At 35.3% G+C, this 19,689-nt stretch overlaps 2 protein-coding genes across 5 annotated transcripts; both read right to left on the bottom strand.

Moving 5' to 3' along the window:
* Positions 1 to 4,504: 4,504 nt before the first annotated feature.
* On the bottom strand, positions 4,505 to 10,016 carry LOC110615670 (V-type proton ATPase subunit B 1). Its single transcript, XM_021757669.2, has 15 exons — positions 9,862 to 10,016; positions 9,558 to 9,629; positions 9,401 to 9,456; positions 9,194 to 9,292; positions 8,084 to 8,143; positions 7,292 to 7,403; positions 6,982 to 7,190; positions 6,397 to 6,525; positions 6,140 to 6,277; positions 5,814 to 5,964; positions 5,641 to 5,723; positions 5,414 to 5,461; positions 5,268 to 5,321; positions 5,094 to 5,177; positions 4,505 to 4,971 (listed from the first exon to the last, which is right to left on the bottom strand). Exons 2-15 carry the CDS (start codon positions 9,613 to 9,615, stop codon positions 4,786 to 4,788), a joined length of 1,467 nt encoding a protein of 488 aa, XP_021613361.1. The 5' UTR covers positions 9,616 to 9,629; positions 9,862 to 10,016; the 3' UTR covers positions 4,505 to 4,785.
* Positions 10,017 to 12,248: 2,232 nt separating this feature from the next.
* Positions 12,249 to 16,302, bottom strand: LOC110616270 (probable prolyl 4-hydroxylase 3). Of its 4 annotated transcripts, none has more exons than XR_006350888.1 (9): positions 15,885 to 16,302; positions 15,665 to 15,752; positions 14,718 to 14,815; positions 14,415 to 14,512; positions 13,817 to 13,946; positions 13,523 to 13,710; positions 13,203 to 13,292; positions 12,523 to 12,604; positions 12,249 to 12,440 (listed from the first exon to the last, which is right to left on the bottom strand). XR_006350888.1 is itself a non-coding variant. In XM_021758642.2 (8 exons), the coding sequence occupies exons 1-7, from the start codon at positions 16,076 to 16,078 to the stop codon at positions 13,219 to 13,221; spliced, it is 870 nt and encodes a 289-aa protein (XP_021614334.1). In that variant the 5' UTR covers positions 16,079 to 16,302; the 3' UTR covers positions 12,249 to 12,604; positions 13,203 to 13,218. The 4 variants fall into 4 exon arrangements, 2 of the variants coding, with proteins under 2 accessions (XP_021614334.1, XP_021614333.1); XR_002488178.2 differs by having other exon boundaries at positions 12,523 to 12,609; positions 15,885 to 16,301; XM_021758642.2 differs by having other exon boundaries at positions 12,249 to 12,604.
* Between the last annotated feature and the right edge of the window lie 3,387 nt (positions 16,303 to 19,689).

Here is a 19,689-nt window from a genome sequence, read left to right as displayed (position 1 = left end):
GTGAGTAATAGATACTGCAGTTTGCCAATAACTCTGCGAAAACTGGAAACATCATCAAGATGTACTGAATCAGCTAACCGAAGAGTGGACGATGTGGACAAGGGTGTATTGACAGCCTTTGCACCCTCCATTTTCGCAAATTCAAGTATCTCCCTGATATAGTTTTGTTGAGATAGAAAAATTCCTGTTGGCAGTCGTTTGACTTCAACACCCAAAAAGTAACTTAAATCACCCAAGTCTTTAACCGAGAAATTGGATTTGAGCTGAGAGATAAATTTTTCCACTGCTTCCAACCTGTTTCCTGTGATGATTATATCATCAACGTAGACTAAAACATAAATAATCAGTCTATCATGAATGTAAGTAAACAAGCAAGTATCAGAGTGAGACTGAGCAAATCCACTGCTAATTAAATAATTTTTCAGCTCCGAATACCAAACCCTTGGTGCCTGTTTTAGCCCATACAGAGATTTATGCAGTCGACATACAGCAGTGGGATCATTACTATCAACATATCCAGCAGGCTGTTCCATGAAGATAGTCTCGGTTAAATGCCCATGCAAGAAAGCATTATTAATATCCACCTGTCTCAATGGCCAATCATTAGTGACAACAATAGATAACAAAATGCGAATGGTTGGATGTTTGGCTACCGGAGAAAATGTCTGATCATAATCCAAACCAGGCCGTTGAGTAAATCCTCTTGCAACGAGGCGTGCCTTGTGCCGAATTGGTTTACCATCCGAATCATATTTGATGCGAAAAATCCATTTGCAACTGACCACATTAGTTGCCATAGATTTCGGCACTAATGTCCATGTCTTCTGTCTTTGTAAAGCATCATACTCTTCATCCATAGCAGCTCTCCACTGTGGAATTTTTAAAGCTTCACTTACTGTTTTAGGAACAACCAACAAAGAATCATTAGCTTTTTCCGCATTCAAACATAAACGCTGCACAGGTTTGACAATATTGTTCTTGCCCCAAGTAACCATCGGATGAGTATTCTGAGGTTCCATTGGCACAGTTGTCAATTGCCGTTGTGAATCGGCCACTGTTGCACTAGAAGGCAACACGATAGACAAGGGATGAGTGTCCTGATCAAGAGCAGAGGCTGATTTCATACCTGAGGATTCTGGTTCCAAATTCTCAGTATTCGGATGTGGCGAATGATGCTCCAAGGTTGCCGTCGGTGAAGGAAAAGCCAATTGTTGAACAGACCCCATTCCTGCATTATTAGAACTGATCGGAATTACAAAATGAAGAGGAATCCACGAGTCTAACGTAGATTCAGTGGGACGAGCAGATTGTGTATCGAAATTTTGGAATGGAAAAACATTTTCAACAAATTGAACATGGCGAGTTACATAAATTCGAGAGGTTTTGACATCCATACATTTATAGGCACTTTGATTGGTAGAGTAACCAAGAAATACACAAGGTGAGGATTTGGATTGAAGTTTTGTGGAATTATAAGGACGGAGCCAAGGATAGCATAAGCTTCCAAAAACACGCAGTTTAAGATAATTGGGTTCAGTTCCATGTAACTTTTGAAATGGAGAGACATTATTAATCACACGAGTCGGCATACGATTAATTAAATAAACTGCTGTAAGGAATGCATGTGGCAAAAAATGTAAAGGAAGATTGGCTAGGTGTAACATGGTCATACCAGTTTCAACAATATGTCTATGGCGTCTTTCGGCAGTAGCATATGCTCCGGAGTATACGGAGGTGTGAGGAAATGTGTTATGCCATGTTCCTGAAAGAAAGGTTTTAAAGAGACAAACTCGCCACCATTATCAAAATAGACAGAGATGATTGACCGTTTAAAATATTTTTCAACGGTTCGTTTAAAGACAGAAAAGATTGGGGAAACTTCAGATTTCTTTTTCAAAGGAAAAAGCCATACATACTTTGTAAAATGATCAACAATAATCAAATAATACTTAAATCCGTCCATTGAACAGACCGGGGCAGGACCCCAAACATCACTGTAAAGCAATTCTAAAGGTGCAGAACTTGTAACCGAAGACTCACTAAAAGGAACTTTATGCATTTTGTTGCATTTACATGATTCACAATGAAAAGAATCATTAACAGACATAGAACTTTTATTTAGACTCTTAAGAAGAAAACGAATAACAGGAGCAGAAGGGTGACCAAGACGCCGATGCCATAACGATTGAGAAGTGCAAACAGTATGAGACACAATGAGATTTGATTTGGACTTTGAGAAGACTGGGGGCCATTCGTAGAGTCCGTTCTTAGGCTTTCCTTTCGCCAGCAGCTTCCCTGTGCGCATATCCTTCACACCAAAAGAGAAAGAATTAAAATAAACTTCCACATCATTTGTATCACAAAATTTATGTACTGAGATTAAGTTTTTATTAATAGCTGGCACGCAGAAAACATCATGCAACATTAAATCTCTTGTAGGAGTTGAGAAAGAAACAGAACCAGTATGTGTTACAGGATGACTCATTCCATCACCAAGCATAACATCTTCACCACCATCATACTCTGAATGAAGAGATAAATTCTGGATATCCTGTGTCACATGTTGATTTGCCCCAGAATCTAAAAGCCATTTTGAATTTGCAGACTGCTCAGCAAAATTAACTTGAGGTTTGGAAGTCTGAGAATTGGAGAAGAACCACGGACATGCTTTCTTCAATTTCCAACACTGTTTAGTTGTATGTCCAGGTTTTTCACAAAATTGGCAAACAATACGACCTCTATTGCCAGTTGAACCAGAGTTGTTCGAATTTTTATTCTGAGATTGCTTCCCAGAACCACTGTGGTTATTTCTTGTGCCTCCTGAATATGATTGATTCTGAGTATAATTAATACTGACTTGATTGGTAATAACATTAGAGTCTCGATTCAGCTGAGTCTCCACATCTGTGAGCTTCTCATGAAGTTCATCAAAAGAGACAACATTATCTCTTGCTCGCAAAGCCGCAGTGATTTCTTTGTAATCAGACGGAAGGCCAAGAAAAACAGACAAAGCAAATTCAGCTGCAGAAACAGAAACACCTGCAGTTTCAAGTTGAAAAGATATAGACTTTGCCTTTTGCAAATATTCAGATATGGTTAATGATCCCTTCGTGATCGTGAGCAGTTGCTCACGCAGACTCATGATACGACTCTGCGATGGTTTCGCATACATCTTTGATAATGATTGCCAGACATCATATGAGGTTTTGTCTCCAACAACAAACGGAGCAACTTCAGGTGACAAAGAAGCTATTAACGCACTGCGTATAAACTGATCTTGTCGAAATAGGAAAGAATTTCCAGTCGCCTCAGTTTTGCGATCTTGTTCGATAAAGTTGAGAAAATCATATCCGATTAAAAGAGAATACCATTGGGTATACCAAATCTGATAATTGAATGGAGTGAGTTTAATTGGTGCCTGAGCAGAAGCATTAATCGAAATTAATTGATTTGTCAGGGTAGGATTAACATTAATCGAACCTGATGGTGTTTGAGGAGAAGAGGAAGAATCGTCAGGCTGTTTTGTGAGATCAGTAGGGTTCGTCATGATTTGGAATAAGGATCGAGAGTACCGCTAAGTTTATGTGCTCTGATACCATATAGATAAAATGAGGAATAGGTAATCCATTCATTAGAGAGGTTTTACATTTGTATTTATACAGCAAAATAATGTGTGAGAACCCTAACTAAGAAACGTATACAACAACTATTATGATAACAACTAGTAGCTAACAGAATAACAAACTTTAGTTAAAATAAATTCTTATCTCCTAATAACATATATACATAGTTGAGCCTTGACTATTATATATTGTTCCTGCTATGATGGATCAGCACATATGGAGATTTGCACATCCTTTTCTTCTTCTTCTTTTTTTTTTTATAAGGAAAATATTATTAATGGAAATTCATGAAAAACAGCAACAATCTTTTCTTCTGGTTTCACTGCATGGGTTCTGCAATTTCTTGCAGCTTATCTTTTGCAGTCTCTGCATTCGGATTTGCAGAAGGTGACTCACTCCTTTCTGGGCTTTCTTCTATTTTCCTCTTGCGGTAAAAAGAGTGCTCATGAAAGGTAATATTCGTAAGAGTAGTTTGCATTTGCATGTAGTTCGCTAGAGATGACAGGCAGCCAGAGGTGAAAGATACATGTTTTGCTGCTGCTAACAGCTATGAAATGCAATGTTGCATTGCAGGCCCAAAAAAAAAAAAGAAAGAAAGGAAGATACGTGTTTAAATACGACTAGTCTCTCTTCCATGGAGGAAAGGAGGAACAAGTTTGACAAACCGTGATCTATCATTCTGTGGTAGCTAATTAGGTAAAAACGGATTTCGCCACCACTTCTCTGCGAGATTTCAATATTGGCTTGCAGAGTATCACAAGATGAAATCAGCCACTTCATCACATAATTTTTCGGCACGTGGGCATGGTAAATGATGATGATGATACCAAATTACTGTATGATGGGTCATATTGTCTTTTTAAAAGATATTGCATGCGCAGTGATGAATTACATGCATTTATTCTTTTACTTGAGTTGGAATATAAATTTAATACAAAGGAGTTTACGTTTCTACATAACTTCCTATCATTTCCAGAACAGAGACTAGACAAATAATAACTGAAAATTTACAATCTTTGCAAAAGCTCTCGAGGTTCTTGAATCAAAGAATTCCACAACTGTTAAAACTAGACAAACAGCTCAATGCACTCCAGTTGAGAAACCATACCACTTTAATGGCTGACCATGAAACTTGGTTGGAAGAACCACTAGTTATATCAGCTCAGTTTGTTGAGTCGCGACTGTAATACTGGTCTAGCGTCTTTGCTGGAATTCGATGAAGAAGCTCACGAGGGAAGATACGAAGTAGTGTCCAGGCCAGATCAAGTGACTGGAAGATGTTACGGGTGTCATATGCCCCTTGTGTCACAAATTTTCTCTCAAATTTATCCAGAAATTCTAGATAAAGCTGGTAGCCAAGAAAAAATAAATAAATCCAAAATATATTAGTATGGCACTATGCACACATCATCCTACCAAGCAAAATTTCCATCAACACACAGAATCACAGAGAAGAGAGAGAGAGTATACCAAATCCTCTGAAGAAAGTGCTTCCTCTCCAACCACAGCTTTCATTGCCTGGACATCTTTTCCAATAGCATAATTTGCATATAACTGAAGTTCAAAATCAAGAGGGATTAGCGGACCTTAAACAGAAATATGAATTGATATGGGAAAAGAAGAAGAAAACACGCATGCACACACCTGGTTGGACACATCAGCATGGTCTCGACGAGTCATTCCCTCGCCAATAGCACTCTGAGATATCGAAAACAATAAAGCTTAATAATGAATTCCCTACTCGTATATCCATTACTGAGGGGGGTGCTCTTAGCACAAAGAAGTCTTACCTTCATCAGTCGGGAGAGCGATGGGAGCACATTAATGGGTGGGTATATCTGTCACAAGAAGAATCCATAATTTTAAGGACTGGTCCTCAAAAGAACTTTCATACAGGAAAGAATAGGAGGAAATCAACTTACATCGGCTGAGATGCTAAGTGAACTAAATGTGGACCAAGGGTACAATTTTTTAAGAAAAATGGGTATAAATTAACAGTGATTAGGTCTCAAATCACCTGTCGATTGTAAAGTTGCCTATCAATGTATATCTGACCCTCAGTAATATAACCGGTAAGATCTGGGGTAGGGTGTGTGATATCTGTGAAAACCCAAATCAACCGTGAGTACAAGTGGAATTATATGCTAGGCAGAATGTTCCTTTTTTAGAATGAAAAGGAAAAAAAAATACCATCATTAGGCATAGTTAAGATTGGAATTTGAGTGATAGAACCCTTTCTGCCTTCAATACGCCCTGCACGCTCATAAATTGTTGCAAGATCAGTGTACATATACCCTGGATATCCACGCCTTCCAGGAACCTCTTCTCGGGCAGCAGATACCTGGACCAGAATTGACAGCAGTAGGTCATGTCAGTCAATTGCAGAAATTCTGGTAAAACATGGCAGAAAAACATAGATTTCTTCATGTCCCAAAAAGCACTGTGTCTATTGCACTGATTTTTAGTTAAACAAGCACATAACATATCCGAACACTTGACAAGATAAATTTTGTTACCTCACGAAGAGCATCAGCATAAGAACTCATATCAGTCAGTATAACTAGAACATGCTTCCCACATTCATAAGCTAGATATTCTGCAGTTGTGAGAGCAATTCGAGGGGTGATAATTCGCTCAATAGTGGGATCATTGGCCTGCACATTGTTAACATATTGATGCATGTGAATGTTTATACTAACCGTCATTTGATAAAGCAAAGGTTGACAATAAATATACAGAAGGAAGAAATGGAGATCAATTTATTTGAAGTTACCAAATTTAAGAAAAGGGTCACTCTCTCCATTGACCCATTTTCCTCAAAATCACGCTTGAAAAATTGGGCTGTCTCCATGTTTACACCCATGGCCGCAAATACGATGGCAAAATTGTCCTCTTCGTCATCCTACAGAAAAAGTCATGGCACAGGTTAAAACAATTATATGTTTCTCAAATTCATTACAAAGTACAAAGAACTATAAATAAGGCAAAGAAAAGGTGACTATTCTAAAATAAGGAAAGCCAAAAGCACTAGAAATAATGTGATTTGAACAACTTTTATCCAAACTACAATAGCTTCTTCCTCTTCCAACCCAATTTTCTATGAAAGAGGACAAGCCTAAACAAAACTATTATATTAAAAGTCACACTCCTTAGAATGATATCCAACCCAATAAATCATGAAGAAGTGAAAATGTAGAATACATGGTTGGAACTAAACAGTTCGTATGTTGCACTTCCAACAATACAATAATAAGAACATATGAAACTTGCTTCTAACCAAACAAATAAGTATGATTGGCCTCATCAAGCCTATTTCTGAGTTCCAGAATCATCATTCATACCAGAAAGTCTAACCTACCCCCAAGAGATCTTCAGACTTTTCAAGCCTCTTTACAAGACCAGCCTGGCGACAAATCTGAGCAGCTATTTCATTGTGAGGAAGACCAGCAGCAGAAAAAAGTGGAATCTTCTGACCACGAGCAATAGAATTCATGACATCAATAGTAGAAATCCCTGTCTGTATCATCTCTTCAGGATAGGTTCTTTCACTGGGGTTGATGGAGCTTCCTGAGAATGAGAGTGACAGCCAAAGGGTTGCAATCAGAACAAAGATAACATAAAATTTCAAGCAGCCCCTGATAGTAGAATAAATCCATAACATATCTCACCAGAAATGTCTAGATAAGCCTCAGGCAGAATTGGAGGACCATTATCAATGGGTTTCCCAGAACCATTAAATATGCGACCAAGCATATCCAGTGATACAGGAGTTTTCAAAACCTGCAGAATAAAGATTATAAGAGAAAGTAGTACTAAAAAAATGGAGTTCAAAGAAGAATTAGATATCAAATAAGGAGAAGAGCCAAAAAAACAAGAAAAAAGCACATAAAGTTCAGTACGGAAATTTATCTTCCTTAATGAGAACTTCAAAACCAACCCATAACTGATACTACAACTAAAAGAACAGTCTTATTAAAAAATGAAAAAAAATCCTAAAATAAACTAAATTAAAAAGATGAAGTAAGGTTCTAACTGTAAAAAATCTTGTTCCTTGATGCTTAAAAATCCTAAATATTTTATCAACTAAAATATTTTATTGAAATTTTGGAAGATCTCAATAAATACCATCTTATCCACAATTCAAAATTTCCGGTTGAAAAACAGAAACCTCCCATGCTAATCCATAAAATCAAAAGGGTGTATATCAAAAATCGTAGCTGAAAACTGTATTTATTTCATCAAAGTAGAATGTAGTCCAAATGTGTCCATGAAAAGAATAAAGCATATTTCCTTTGATCATTTTTCCAGTATACCATCAATTCAAGGACTTCAAAGATTCTTTTATTTTGTAAAATATTCAAAATGCACCACTCACAGTTTTATCAACACTCAACAAATTGTTGAACCCCCAAATAACTGCACCAAACTAAATAAAGAAAGAAAGAAAGCTAGCTTTATACCTCTCCTGTGAATTGCACAGTTGTGTATTTGTTGTCAATACCAGATGTTCCTTCAAAAACCTGCAAAATGGTAAAAACAGATACCAGAATTTTGATGTTAAACCAGAGGAATGTTCCAATCTAATTGTCTAGACTTACGAATTAACGAAAGCTCGTTTAGCAGCAGCCTTCAATCAAACAGGGTGAAGAAATTAGACATAAGCCAAAGGCCCTTATACAAAGAACATTAAGTCAGAATGTCTTCCATGTAAGGATAGAAAACTACATGGTAGAGTTAAGAAAGAAAAACCCACATCATCTCGCTGGATCTCCAGGTCTTCTACATTGCAATTGCACAAAAAAAAGAAGTGAAAATAAAAGTTTACACTTGATTCTGTCTAGAAGTACTAAAGAGTTATCTTTGACTCCACATTGAGCATGGAATATGGCAAAAAATGAACTTGATTGTTGATTCTACATGAAATGACTAGGCTGCAACATCCCACTGGACTGCTGCTGACTAACAGCTATTAATTCTTGCACACCCTAACTCAATTACTCAAGGCCGCACCACCAGAAATACAGTGGTAGCCTATGATACAAATACAAGATAATGTTTAAACAAAAGCAAATATTCGGGGAGAAGAAAAAGAACAGAAATGTGAGATGGAATCAGAAGACAGAAAAAACAACAGTAAAACTGCATTATTCACTGGTGGATCCCATCTTTTTCAGTTCTTTCATTTTTCCCCATTTCTTTCTGCACCTTGCTCAGGCCACACCCTAATAACCAAGTAAGTTTAGAGAGAGGCCCATGATTTAGGTGCAAAATATAATCGATCAATTGAAATTTAAGAAGAAAACCTTAAAAACCCAAGATTAAAGTAGTAAAACACATTGGAATCATGCTCAATTAACAATCAATTTCTCCATCAAAGTAAGGAGAAGAAATGGGGACAAGCAACTCCTCCAATACTTCTGGGGCTAGGGACGAACATTAAAGACAACAAAAGAGCTGGAAAGCTAAACAATAAAATGCAATGAACCAAACCACAATATAAATGACGAATAAACTTAGCTGGTATGTCTAGACATAAATACACAAGCTTACAACAGCAGCAAAAATCATACCTGCACGACAGCTTTCTCCCCATCAACTTCTAAGACCTGACCACGCCGAGTTGTTCCATCTCCCAAGCGAATATTAACAATCTCCTGGTACTTTGGACCCTGAAACATTTGAAAGATTTTGTATAAATTATAATATAATTATATAGATGTTAATTCAAATTTAAGCACAATAGTCACATAAGAACACAGCAGATAAGGGACATAAACCTTGACTTTGTCAAGAATAACCAGCGGCCCGGCAACACCAGAGACAGTTCTATACTCTGCAAATAGAAAATAAGAAGCAAGACTGAAGCTTTTCAGCAATGAAAGAATTAGAAATGTTCACTTATACAACTCAATTGAAGAACACGGAAGAACTCGCCCATTCCAATCTCTAGAGTTCCCTCCTCCATGTCAAAACTCTTCTCTGCCGCTCCCATCTTTCAAGTCCAATCTGATTGATCAAAGAACAGCAGGAAGGAATGATTTTGATGCGTAAAATTTCCAATCGAAGGAACCCAAAGACAAATCAGTGCCATCCAAGCAAAGGAAATTCACTAAAATTGAAACTTTGAACAAGAAATTTAAATACAAAACGATGAATAAAGTTATGAGCTTGTGAACATGAAATTAAAAGTGGAAAAGCAAGGCGAGATCTGATGAGGCCAGGAGAGAAGAGGACGTACAGTACTGGTCTATCTATCACAGAGGTTCAGTTTCAGCTCGACCTCAGCCGTAAAGGCGTCAGTAAAATGGGAGAATTTTTTAAGAAACGAACTCGCTGCGGTTCGATAATCGATCCGGTTTTTCACCGTTGAAATATGTACGGTCAGGATAACGAATATCCGTTTCGGTAGCTTTCCATTTTTCTGTTACTTTCTTCGGCGCTGTTTGTATGATTTGATTATATAAAAACAGTTCTACTTAAGCATTTTAAAAATTAATTAATTAATAATATTTTTTTCTAATCATGATAAAATTATTTAAGTTTTAAAACTTAGAGAAATCTGCATAAATTTTATTGACATCGTATATTTTTAATATTATAATTAAATAATAAAAATAAAATATTTTTTAAAAATATCTTTTGAGTGTAAATTATTTTTTATGAAATAAATAAAGTTTAAATTTTCTTAAAACAGTTTTATTATAATAATATTTTTATAATTGATTTAAAAATTTTTAATAAATTTATTATTTAATAATTATTTAAAAACAAGTTGGACAAATAATCAAAATGTTTATTTTTAATTATAAATAAAGTTTTATTTGTCTTATAATTCTAAATAGAAAAAAAAAAAGAACTTTCACATTAAGTGCAATTATAATTAAAATTAAAATTAATTAAAAAATTAAAATTTTTCATTAAATTTATAATTATAATAATGAAATATACAAAATTTTAAAATTTTATTGTCTAAATGCAAAGAGATCAGTTGAATAGGTAAACTTTCTTTTTAATTGATGTAGCCATAAGTTCAAAATAATTAAACAGCTTAATTATTAAATATAAAATATTTTTAGAACTTTACTTAGAATAGTTATAAATTTAGAGTATTTGCCTACTATAGTTATAAATTTAATAAATTAAAATTAAAATTTTCAAAACATTTTTAATTTTAGTGATAATTATGCTCAATTTTAAATTTTTTTTAAAATAAAAATTAGGAATTGAGAAAATAAAATCTGAAATCTCTCAAATTTATTGAAATGAATTTATTAGATTACGGATATGAGTTTCTCAATTTTAAAATTTTAAAAATTTTAATTTAAAATAAAGTATAGCTGAGAAATTAGGTGAATGCTTGAACTCTTTAAATTCAAGAAACTTATTTTGAACTATAAAATAAAATAGAGCTTTCTGTGATATGATGAATATTTTATATATCAAAAAGATTTTTTATTTGAATTATATTTAAAATATAATTACAATATAAATTTAACATTGATAAGGTACTATAAACGACAAGTTACTTTTTATTTATTTTTTAAATTAATTTATATTAAAATATAATTAATTGTATTTATAAATTTAATTTGGTTGTAAATATATTTAAATAAATTTGAAAGGTTAAAATTTTAAATTAATTTTTAATTAAAAAAAATGTGATTAGTTAGCGAGTTTTATAGGTAGGTAAATGGAAGAAGGGAGAAAGGAAACTGCAGAGAAATTTCTTGGCAATTGATGGGGGCCATTAGGCAGGGCAACGTGGGCTACCACTTGACTTGCTTGGACAGGAGGACAACTTGTCTTCACTTCTTTTTATTTTCCATTATTTTGGCCCTTTGAGGAAAAGGCAACGGCCTCACCAATCAATGATATAAAATGCAACGTGTAACCATTCTAAATCTAATGGGAAGTCGCACTCAAATGAAAATAAATTTAATAATCATTATATTAAATAATTATTTTGAAATGAATATAAAACTAATTAAAATATACATAATAAATACATGAATTTATGCATAAACATTTAATTTAATAGTAATATATGAATTCACGCTTTTCATAGTTTTACCCAAATCTAATTGTTAAATAGATTGCAGAATGAGGCGAACTGGGAAGTCATATTTTCAAATCTCTCTACGTGAGATTAATTATTTTTATAATTAAAAAAAAAACTCCCGTCACAAGAGAGAGCTGTGAATTTTCTTTTTCTTCCCAGTGAACCCAAATGCTAATGTGTCCTCTACAAGAGGAGTTTCATGATGGTACATTCATCTGTGAAACAAATAATAGAAAAGTCCAAAAATATAATAAAACAAATAACCTTACAATGATTTGAAGTTAGTGGATAGAAACTAAAGTAGATATCTATTCCGTAAATTTTGTCAAGAGAAAAAAGTTCTTTAAAAAAACTTTAAAAGTTTAAGAGAAAAAACAGAAGTGCATTCTCTAGAAAGAGTTGTTTTGTAGGGAAAAAAAAGTGTGCAATGTATATATATTCATGTATAAACAATGTTTTGGGATTATGCTTTAGCATATAATATGACATAATGATTAATGGTCCACTCGAATGGAAATGGGACAGAAACCTTGTTCCAGCAACTGCAAATACGCAGGCAGCAAAACTGAAGAAAAATCGAATGACTTGTATTCCAGCAATTATTTTGTTAGTTTACAATTTGCCTGTTGGGAGCAATGCACCGCCTTCTGCTGCGGCCGTCCCCTTTTAATCCCTTAACTAAATTTATAAGTACAAAAACATATCTTTTAGGGCCACCGAGATCTAACAACTTCCAACCTAAAGCCCCGTTTTGAAGACTGAAAAGAGCCCATGAAATGAGGAACAAAAAATTAAAATGAAAACCACCAAGGCCTAAGTAGTAAAATTTTGGTATGCTACCTTTGAGGGAATCAGGGACGCCCCACATTGTTGTCCGGAATTGTAACACCATTCACCACAAATGATCCACATGATAAATGTCCTATCCTGATGAGGGGAAAATATAAAAAACATAGCAATAATAATAATAATGATAATAATAATAATGCATAACCACGGTTGAAAACTATATCCATGAAAGTCTAGTAATAATTAGATCAACAAAATAGCTTCCCAACTGAAGCTTACGAGATGCTGTTCAGAATAGAAATGCACAAGACACACTTAGTAGGCTAGTTCTCCATTTAATTCCTGTTCAAGGGACCATGTATTTACAGATGGTACACAGAAGGTGAAGCACATCTAGGAGGAACATAATCAAGAGGCTTCACATGAAGTCCGTTGTTTAAGAACTTGCTCAGCTAGCATTCTTACTTTTATTGACTTCCATCATTTCAATTTTCAACTAAAGTAACACCCTCTACATACAACAATAAAAATTCAACACACAGCACCACATCAAATTTCATCAAAATACTTCAACATGCACTTTTCAGACAGGTTGCCAATGAAAACTCTAACAACATAAGAGAATTTCATGATTGTTTACAGTAAACTAAATAAAGACCTGTGGTATTAAATAAAAGAATAACAGATAATGACTTCTACCATCAATTACTCATTCAAGCATTGAGAATTACCTCTAATAATAATGGATCAGATCTTATATTCCCCAAGATGCATCCACTTTGTAGCTGACCATTTGTTCCCTTTAATCACAGGACAACTACCTAAGATAAGGCAAAAAATGAATTTATGCCAACTGGATAATCAAATATCCTACTGAGTGAGAGACAAGCTTTTGGTAGTAAAATCTTTCACATAGAAATAATTTTTGGTCCCACCATAAGAACATAAACTAGGACCAAATTAATTTCCTCTGAAACATTGAGAAACTGTAGAACCATTCTTGGACCTTAGTATGAACAGTCAACTGTTTGGTAACTGAATGATTACTAACCATGCAAACTTGAAGGATCTAGAGTAGCATCAGGACTTGTGCTCCAAAACAGCAAGGCACTTCCCCTTTTCGGTTTCACTGAAAGACCCTGTTTGCCACATTCAGACAACTCATTCCACCATGGCACAGAGCTGATGTTTCCCTTAGCAGCAGGAAACACTGTCTCACCCCCTTCTTCAACGTCTGACCTGCAACAGCATAGAAAAGAAAAAGGTGAAAGAGGAAATATTTAGTATTGTTCCAAGACATGTAAAAAACAAATTTAAATATCAAGTGTCCACGGAGATATCTTACAGATACATTAGAACAGTTGCAGTACGTTGGCCCCCATTCTTAGTGTTGAACTCATCAAGAAAATAATCATAGTGAGCCTCATACTTCTGCCCAACTTCATAATGAAGAACTTGAAGTCCTTCTCCGTGCTCTGTAAGGTCATAAAGTAAGTTCCAATAGGCACTAGATGAGAACTAGTTATAGTTCGGAGCATAGTAGATACAGCAATCCATTACACAAAATCCATAAATATACTCTTTAAAAATCCTCTACATGAAAAATATACTTTAAATGCATATTAGAGTTTGCAAACGAACCTTATAATTCAGGAGAAAAGGAAACCACAACCTAGTATATTCAAAATACTGCAAAGCATCTATAACCTTCATGCTAAAACAGTAAACAAAACTTAAAATAGTCAATGTCATGCAAGAAATATAAATATAAACTGATAATTTGAAATGCTTCTCGTGACAACATATTTCATAAGGCAGAAGAAAACAATGAACTACCACATCAGGCCTATAAATGTCATGTGCTTAATCAGCATAAGATACTCCTGGTCTAAATTGTTTCATACCATTAAACATTTGGTAGAATATTTTTTTTAATGCCATACCTACAGGAATAAAAGAAAAGTCGGCTATCCTCTTTTCAATGCTCCTAATAATTTTATCTCGTCCTCTCCTCAGAAACATTCCAGAACTCGTACGAACCCTGCAATTGAGTGTCTACAAATTAATTTAGCATTTAAAATTAAGAAGACAGTAGGGCTATTCAAGGTCATATCAGATTTTTATCAAACCCAACCCAGTTACAAGTCAGCTAAGTCAAAATTTTGAACAATCCTAGAAGTCATTGCATACTCTCATAATTCATCTATTCCATGAAACAAAGGAAATGGAACATAGGAAATGCAAACCTGCTATCTTTACTTCGACCTGTCTTGCTATCTACCACAGTTGACTTTGTCATGTGTGGGTTGGCCAGAGCTATTAGGTACTCGCATTCTTCTTTTGACTGTTAACATGATCATCCAAGGTCAAGATATTAATGACCAACTAAATCATGCTTCCATCCAACAAACACGCCCAAGAAGCACTCCATTTGATACATAACTGAACTTTATTTTTAAGACTACAAAGGAAGATTTTTAAACCTCAAAACCAACTAAGTATAAGCTTTTCTGTTCACTGCTACATCCTAACAGATACACCATGGTAGAATTAGTTAAATGTCACATGAAGATGAACCATAAAAATCATTAATCTGACACACTCCAAATTGTCATATTATTTACAAAAATAAGCGAGTGTACAGCCAATTATGGGCATGATTTTTTGTAAGGATGTTATGCTAAAGCTTAAAAAATGTAATCTACATCCTAGGAAGTGATATTTGCATCATAAAGCATAACTATAGGTGTCTGATGGTCTTTTGCGCCCCCCTCCCCCCCAAATAATTAGTTAATAAATAGCATATGTACAACACTTCAAATGTGTTATCAAGCATATGCCACTCCTACTAATTCAACCATATCAAGGCAATTTAAAAAATCTATAGTTATAGAATTATTTTGCAAGAACTTTGAAAGCCTCAGCAGTGAAATGTCAATCCATCGATATTATATTGTGTGGGGAACAGAGCATCACCAGATTTCACATAAACTGAGTAGCTTCTCACAATCTAAAAAAGAAAACAACATTTTGTAAAGCAATTTAATCGCAATGATTCAAGTATGCGGCTAACAATGTCAACAAACGCCCAAAAGCTCATATACATTACACGTTGTGATTTAATTGAGAAAAATATATTCCAGATAAAAATTCAAATTAAGACAGAAAAATAATTACAATTTTAGAGACTAACCAAGAAATTGTGATAAAGAAATGCTCGAGGCTCCCAAGAAAGAATTTCAGTCCACTGCTCTCCTCTATTTCCCAAACCATTATCATCTCTGCGTTAACGTATTTAAACATGATAGAATAAGAAAACAAAAAAATCGAAGACTCACCATAATAGAAAATAAAATGGTTACTAATGTCTGTACGATAATAGAAACAGAATAAAATATAAAAAAAAAAAAAACCTTTCAGCAGCCAGACGTCTATACGAAGTAGTGAGATCATTGGGAGGAGCATCGTCGCTGCTTATAGGAAGAGAGAAGATCCCCAGGCCCAAAAGCATCAACAGAACCACCGTCAGAATAAACAGTATCCTCAAAGCCATCGACAATGTCCACCATTTCCTTGCTTGTATCCTTGAGTATCTCAGCTTCGCCATTTCTTAATTGGCTTCTAAACCCTAATTGATCAACCAAAGCATGCCAGAACGAAAAGGAAAATCACTAGAACTTGCGCCAATTTGAGTTTATATTTCCTTCAATTTGTATGTAAGTTGTGTGAGATGTGAATGGATGTATGAAGCACCACTGGTAATCTAATCAGTGTCAAAGGACCGGCGGTGGCATTAGTGGTTGGTTTTTTACCAAGTGTGTTGTGATTTGTCGTTAGATATAAAGGAACTATCAATTAAGTCGTGTTTAGCTGTAGAGGGGATTTTATCCTGACTAAATTACCCCTCGCTTCTTAAATGTTATGGGCGTTTAAATCCGCAAGTAACAGTGTGTTAATGATGGGTGTTTTTGTCATTTCAGAGCTGGCGGTTTCTACTCGGTCCTCTCGGCGCTGTGGGCAGCACAAGGTTTTCGCAGCGTACTGTGGGACTGGTAAGAAAAGTCTGCCAATTGGCTAATTTCTCTGCGATGAAACATCGAGTGGGAAGTCAATGGTGACTTTGTTCTCTCCCCCATAGATTCTTACTTGCAATAATATGGGTTTTGCCAAATTAAAAATTATAATTGCATTGCTGTAATGCTTATTTGAAATAATTACTATCTAATTCCTACTAATTTTTTTTATGATATCTCAAATATAAATATTTAATATATATATAATATAGATACATATTAGTTCATATAATTTAATTTTCATTTTACAAATATGGTGACTTATTAAAAAAAAAATTTCCTTTTACGCTAGTGTTATTTAAAAAAAACATGTTAGCAGTAACTTTTACTAGTTAGTAATAGTAAATAAAAATGAAAATCACTGAAAGAGTAATATTTTACAAATTTTTGTTGACAAAAAGTAAAATTTAATTATATTAATTTTCATAAATTTCTAATTACATGTTGTTTTTCACATAAAATATCTATTTATAATACAAGAGTGAAATTCAATATAATTATTAAATTTAATCAGAAAATATTCATTTCATTTATAAGCATTGAAATTATAAATGTGTGGTTGTTTTGCTTTTGATATGGTGGTATTAGTTATCCTTGTGAGACTGTAATTTTGGTTATCGTATTTGGAGTCTTAGTGTTTTTGTTAGCTTTTTCTTCCTCAACTATATTTGATTAGGAGCACCTTGTAAGAGATGTGGATCATTTTAGATCCTGTTATTTGTGAAAAAATAATTTATATTTAAAAAATTTTTTTCAATAAAATAATTTATTTTTTATTATTTAATTTTAATTTTAAAAATAAAATTTATTAACGATATAAATATATAGATCTTAATAAGAATTTCAAAATATAAAAAATATTTTTCTCTTTTCAAAAGAAAAAAATCATTTTTTTTAAATAAGTTATTTTTTTCTTTGACCAGAAAAATATTGTCTGTTAATTAAATTTTTTGAATACTTTCAATGCTAAAAATTACTGAAAATATAATATTTTATATGAAACAAATAGTCTTAGGTTATAATTTTTTATTTTGTATGGAGCCTGTTATGTAATACCCGGCTGGAGTTCGGCATCGGAATTCTACTTTCCGGTGGAGTCCGGGATGTCGGAAGTCTCTAGAAGGGTTAGATTTATGTTTTTCTAAAATGTTTTGGTATGTTGCATCGTTTTCAAGCATAAGGAACTGAGTTTTTGAGTAACATGAACCAAGGCAGAAAAGCCAGGTTCGGCCGCCGAAGTTGAGGTTCGGCCGCCGAACATGCATGGCTTTCGGTTTCACGTGTGGCCGCCGAAGGTGGTCTGGCCAGCCACCTATAAAAGGCCCTCAGTCGGTTGAAAGGATAAGGCACGCCGATTCCTTTCGATTTCTGAGGTGAGACTCTGTCCTTCTTGAGTATTTTACATGTTTTTATCCAATCTTGCAAAGGTTTGATTAGGTTTTATGTTATTTTGAAGGTTTTAAGCTAAAAACTCAAAGTTGTGAAGTTTGGAGAGTTTAAAGGAGAGTTGCTCCAAAACTTCACGTTAGGATCGTTCATCTTCTTGGTTTCAAGAGGTAAGTGAAGATCCTGAGCTTGTGTTTATGTTTTCTGAAGGTTTTATGAGGTTTTGGGGGAGAGTTGCATGACTAGGGTTATTTGTGAGGTTTTGATGATTTGGTGAGTACAGCTTGTTTCTATGTTGTATGTGTTGTGTGTTTGGGGTTTTAAGGCAGTTTTTGACCCCTTTGAGCATATACATGAGTGTATGCAAGTTGCGGGATTGAGGTGTGTGAGGTGGAGAGAGTTTTGGTGCTTTTGGCGAGAGGCAGAGCAAGTTTCTGCCTTGCGGATGAACTCAGGTTCGGCCGCCGAAGGTACATTCGGCCGCCGAACCCATGAGGAGGTGGCTTCGGCTGCCCAAGCTTGCCCCCGAGCTTTTGGACTTTCGGCTCTGGAGGGGAGTTTGGCCGCCGAAGGTGCCGCCGAAGGTTAGAGACTTTTGTCTCTGGAGTGCCTTTCAGCCTCCGAAACTTGCCCCCGAAAGGGTTCGGCTGCCGAAAGTAGAGTTTCGGCCGCCGAAGGTGCATGAGTTTTGTCTCTGGAGAGGACTTTCGGCCGCCGAACCTGCCGCCGAAAGTGTTCTGTCCAGCTTTCCTTTGCATGCTTTGCATGGATGTTAGAGTGCGTTTAAGGGGATTCTTGGAGAGTTTCATAGAGGTGTTCTTGTGTTAGTTTGGTCCCTCATTTGAGTCTATCTGTATAAGTACAGACCAGAGGAACCAGAGAGAGCAGCAGTGAGTACTGCTCCAGAGGTTTCAGAGCCTGCAGAGTCAGTCCAGATAGTCAGAGGTGAGTGGAACTAACTTAAAGCTTTTAATTGAGAACTAAACTGCTTTTAGCATAATTCATGCATCATGAGTATACAGTAGGTTGTTTGCATTAGCATTCACAAATATGTTGCATTGCATAGTTATTTGTTGATGTGGGTGAATGCTGAATGATCCAATAGTCTCTAAGAGAAGTCCAGAAGCCTTTGACTACGCCCTGGCAGGTATAGAGAAGTCCAGGAGCCTTTGACTACGCCCTGGCAGGTTTATAGTAAAGTCCAGGAGCCTTTGACTACGCCCTGGCAATGGTAAGTACAGAGGTGTTATATACACATATACATATATGACAGGAAGACCAGGTGCTCGATTCTACGCCCTGGCACGGCAGAGTTACCGGGACTATGTGGTGACAGGTTTTCCCTTGATGTGGATTGTCTGTGGTTTGATACATTCCATCAGAGCATGTGTTAATGACTATTTTACTGTTCTACTCACTGGGCTATAGAGCTCATCCCACTCCCTTAACCCCAGTTTTGCAGGTTCAGCGTACAGAGGAGATCCACAGAGTACAGAAAGAGTAAAGAGATTTGTAATAGCTTAGAGTGGACATGTAATATGAAAGAGATGTACCAGTTGTGTATAAAGTTAGAATTGTGCTTGACGTAGTGATGTTTGTGTTGTAAATCTTTTGTTATGTACATGATCTGTAGATATATATGGTTTACAGAGTATGTGAAAAAAACAGGCTTAACAGGTATGAGTGAACCCATCTAGAGCAAGCTCTAGTCAGGGGTACAGAGTACAGAGTACAGAGTACAGAGATAGTGCATGCACAG

This window comes from Manihot esculenta, chromosome 5 (assembly GCF_001659605.2).
Source record: "Manihot esculenta cultivar AM560-2 chromosome 5, M.esculenta_v8, whole genome shotgun sequence".
NCBI classification, from domain to species: Eukaryota; Viridiplantae; Streptophyta; class Magnoliopsida; order Malpighiales; family Euphorbiaceae; genus Manihot; species Manihot esculenta.
This window is presented reverse-complemented; position numbering and strand designations above follow the sequence as displayed.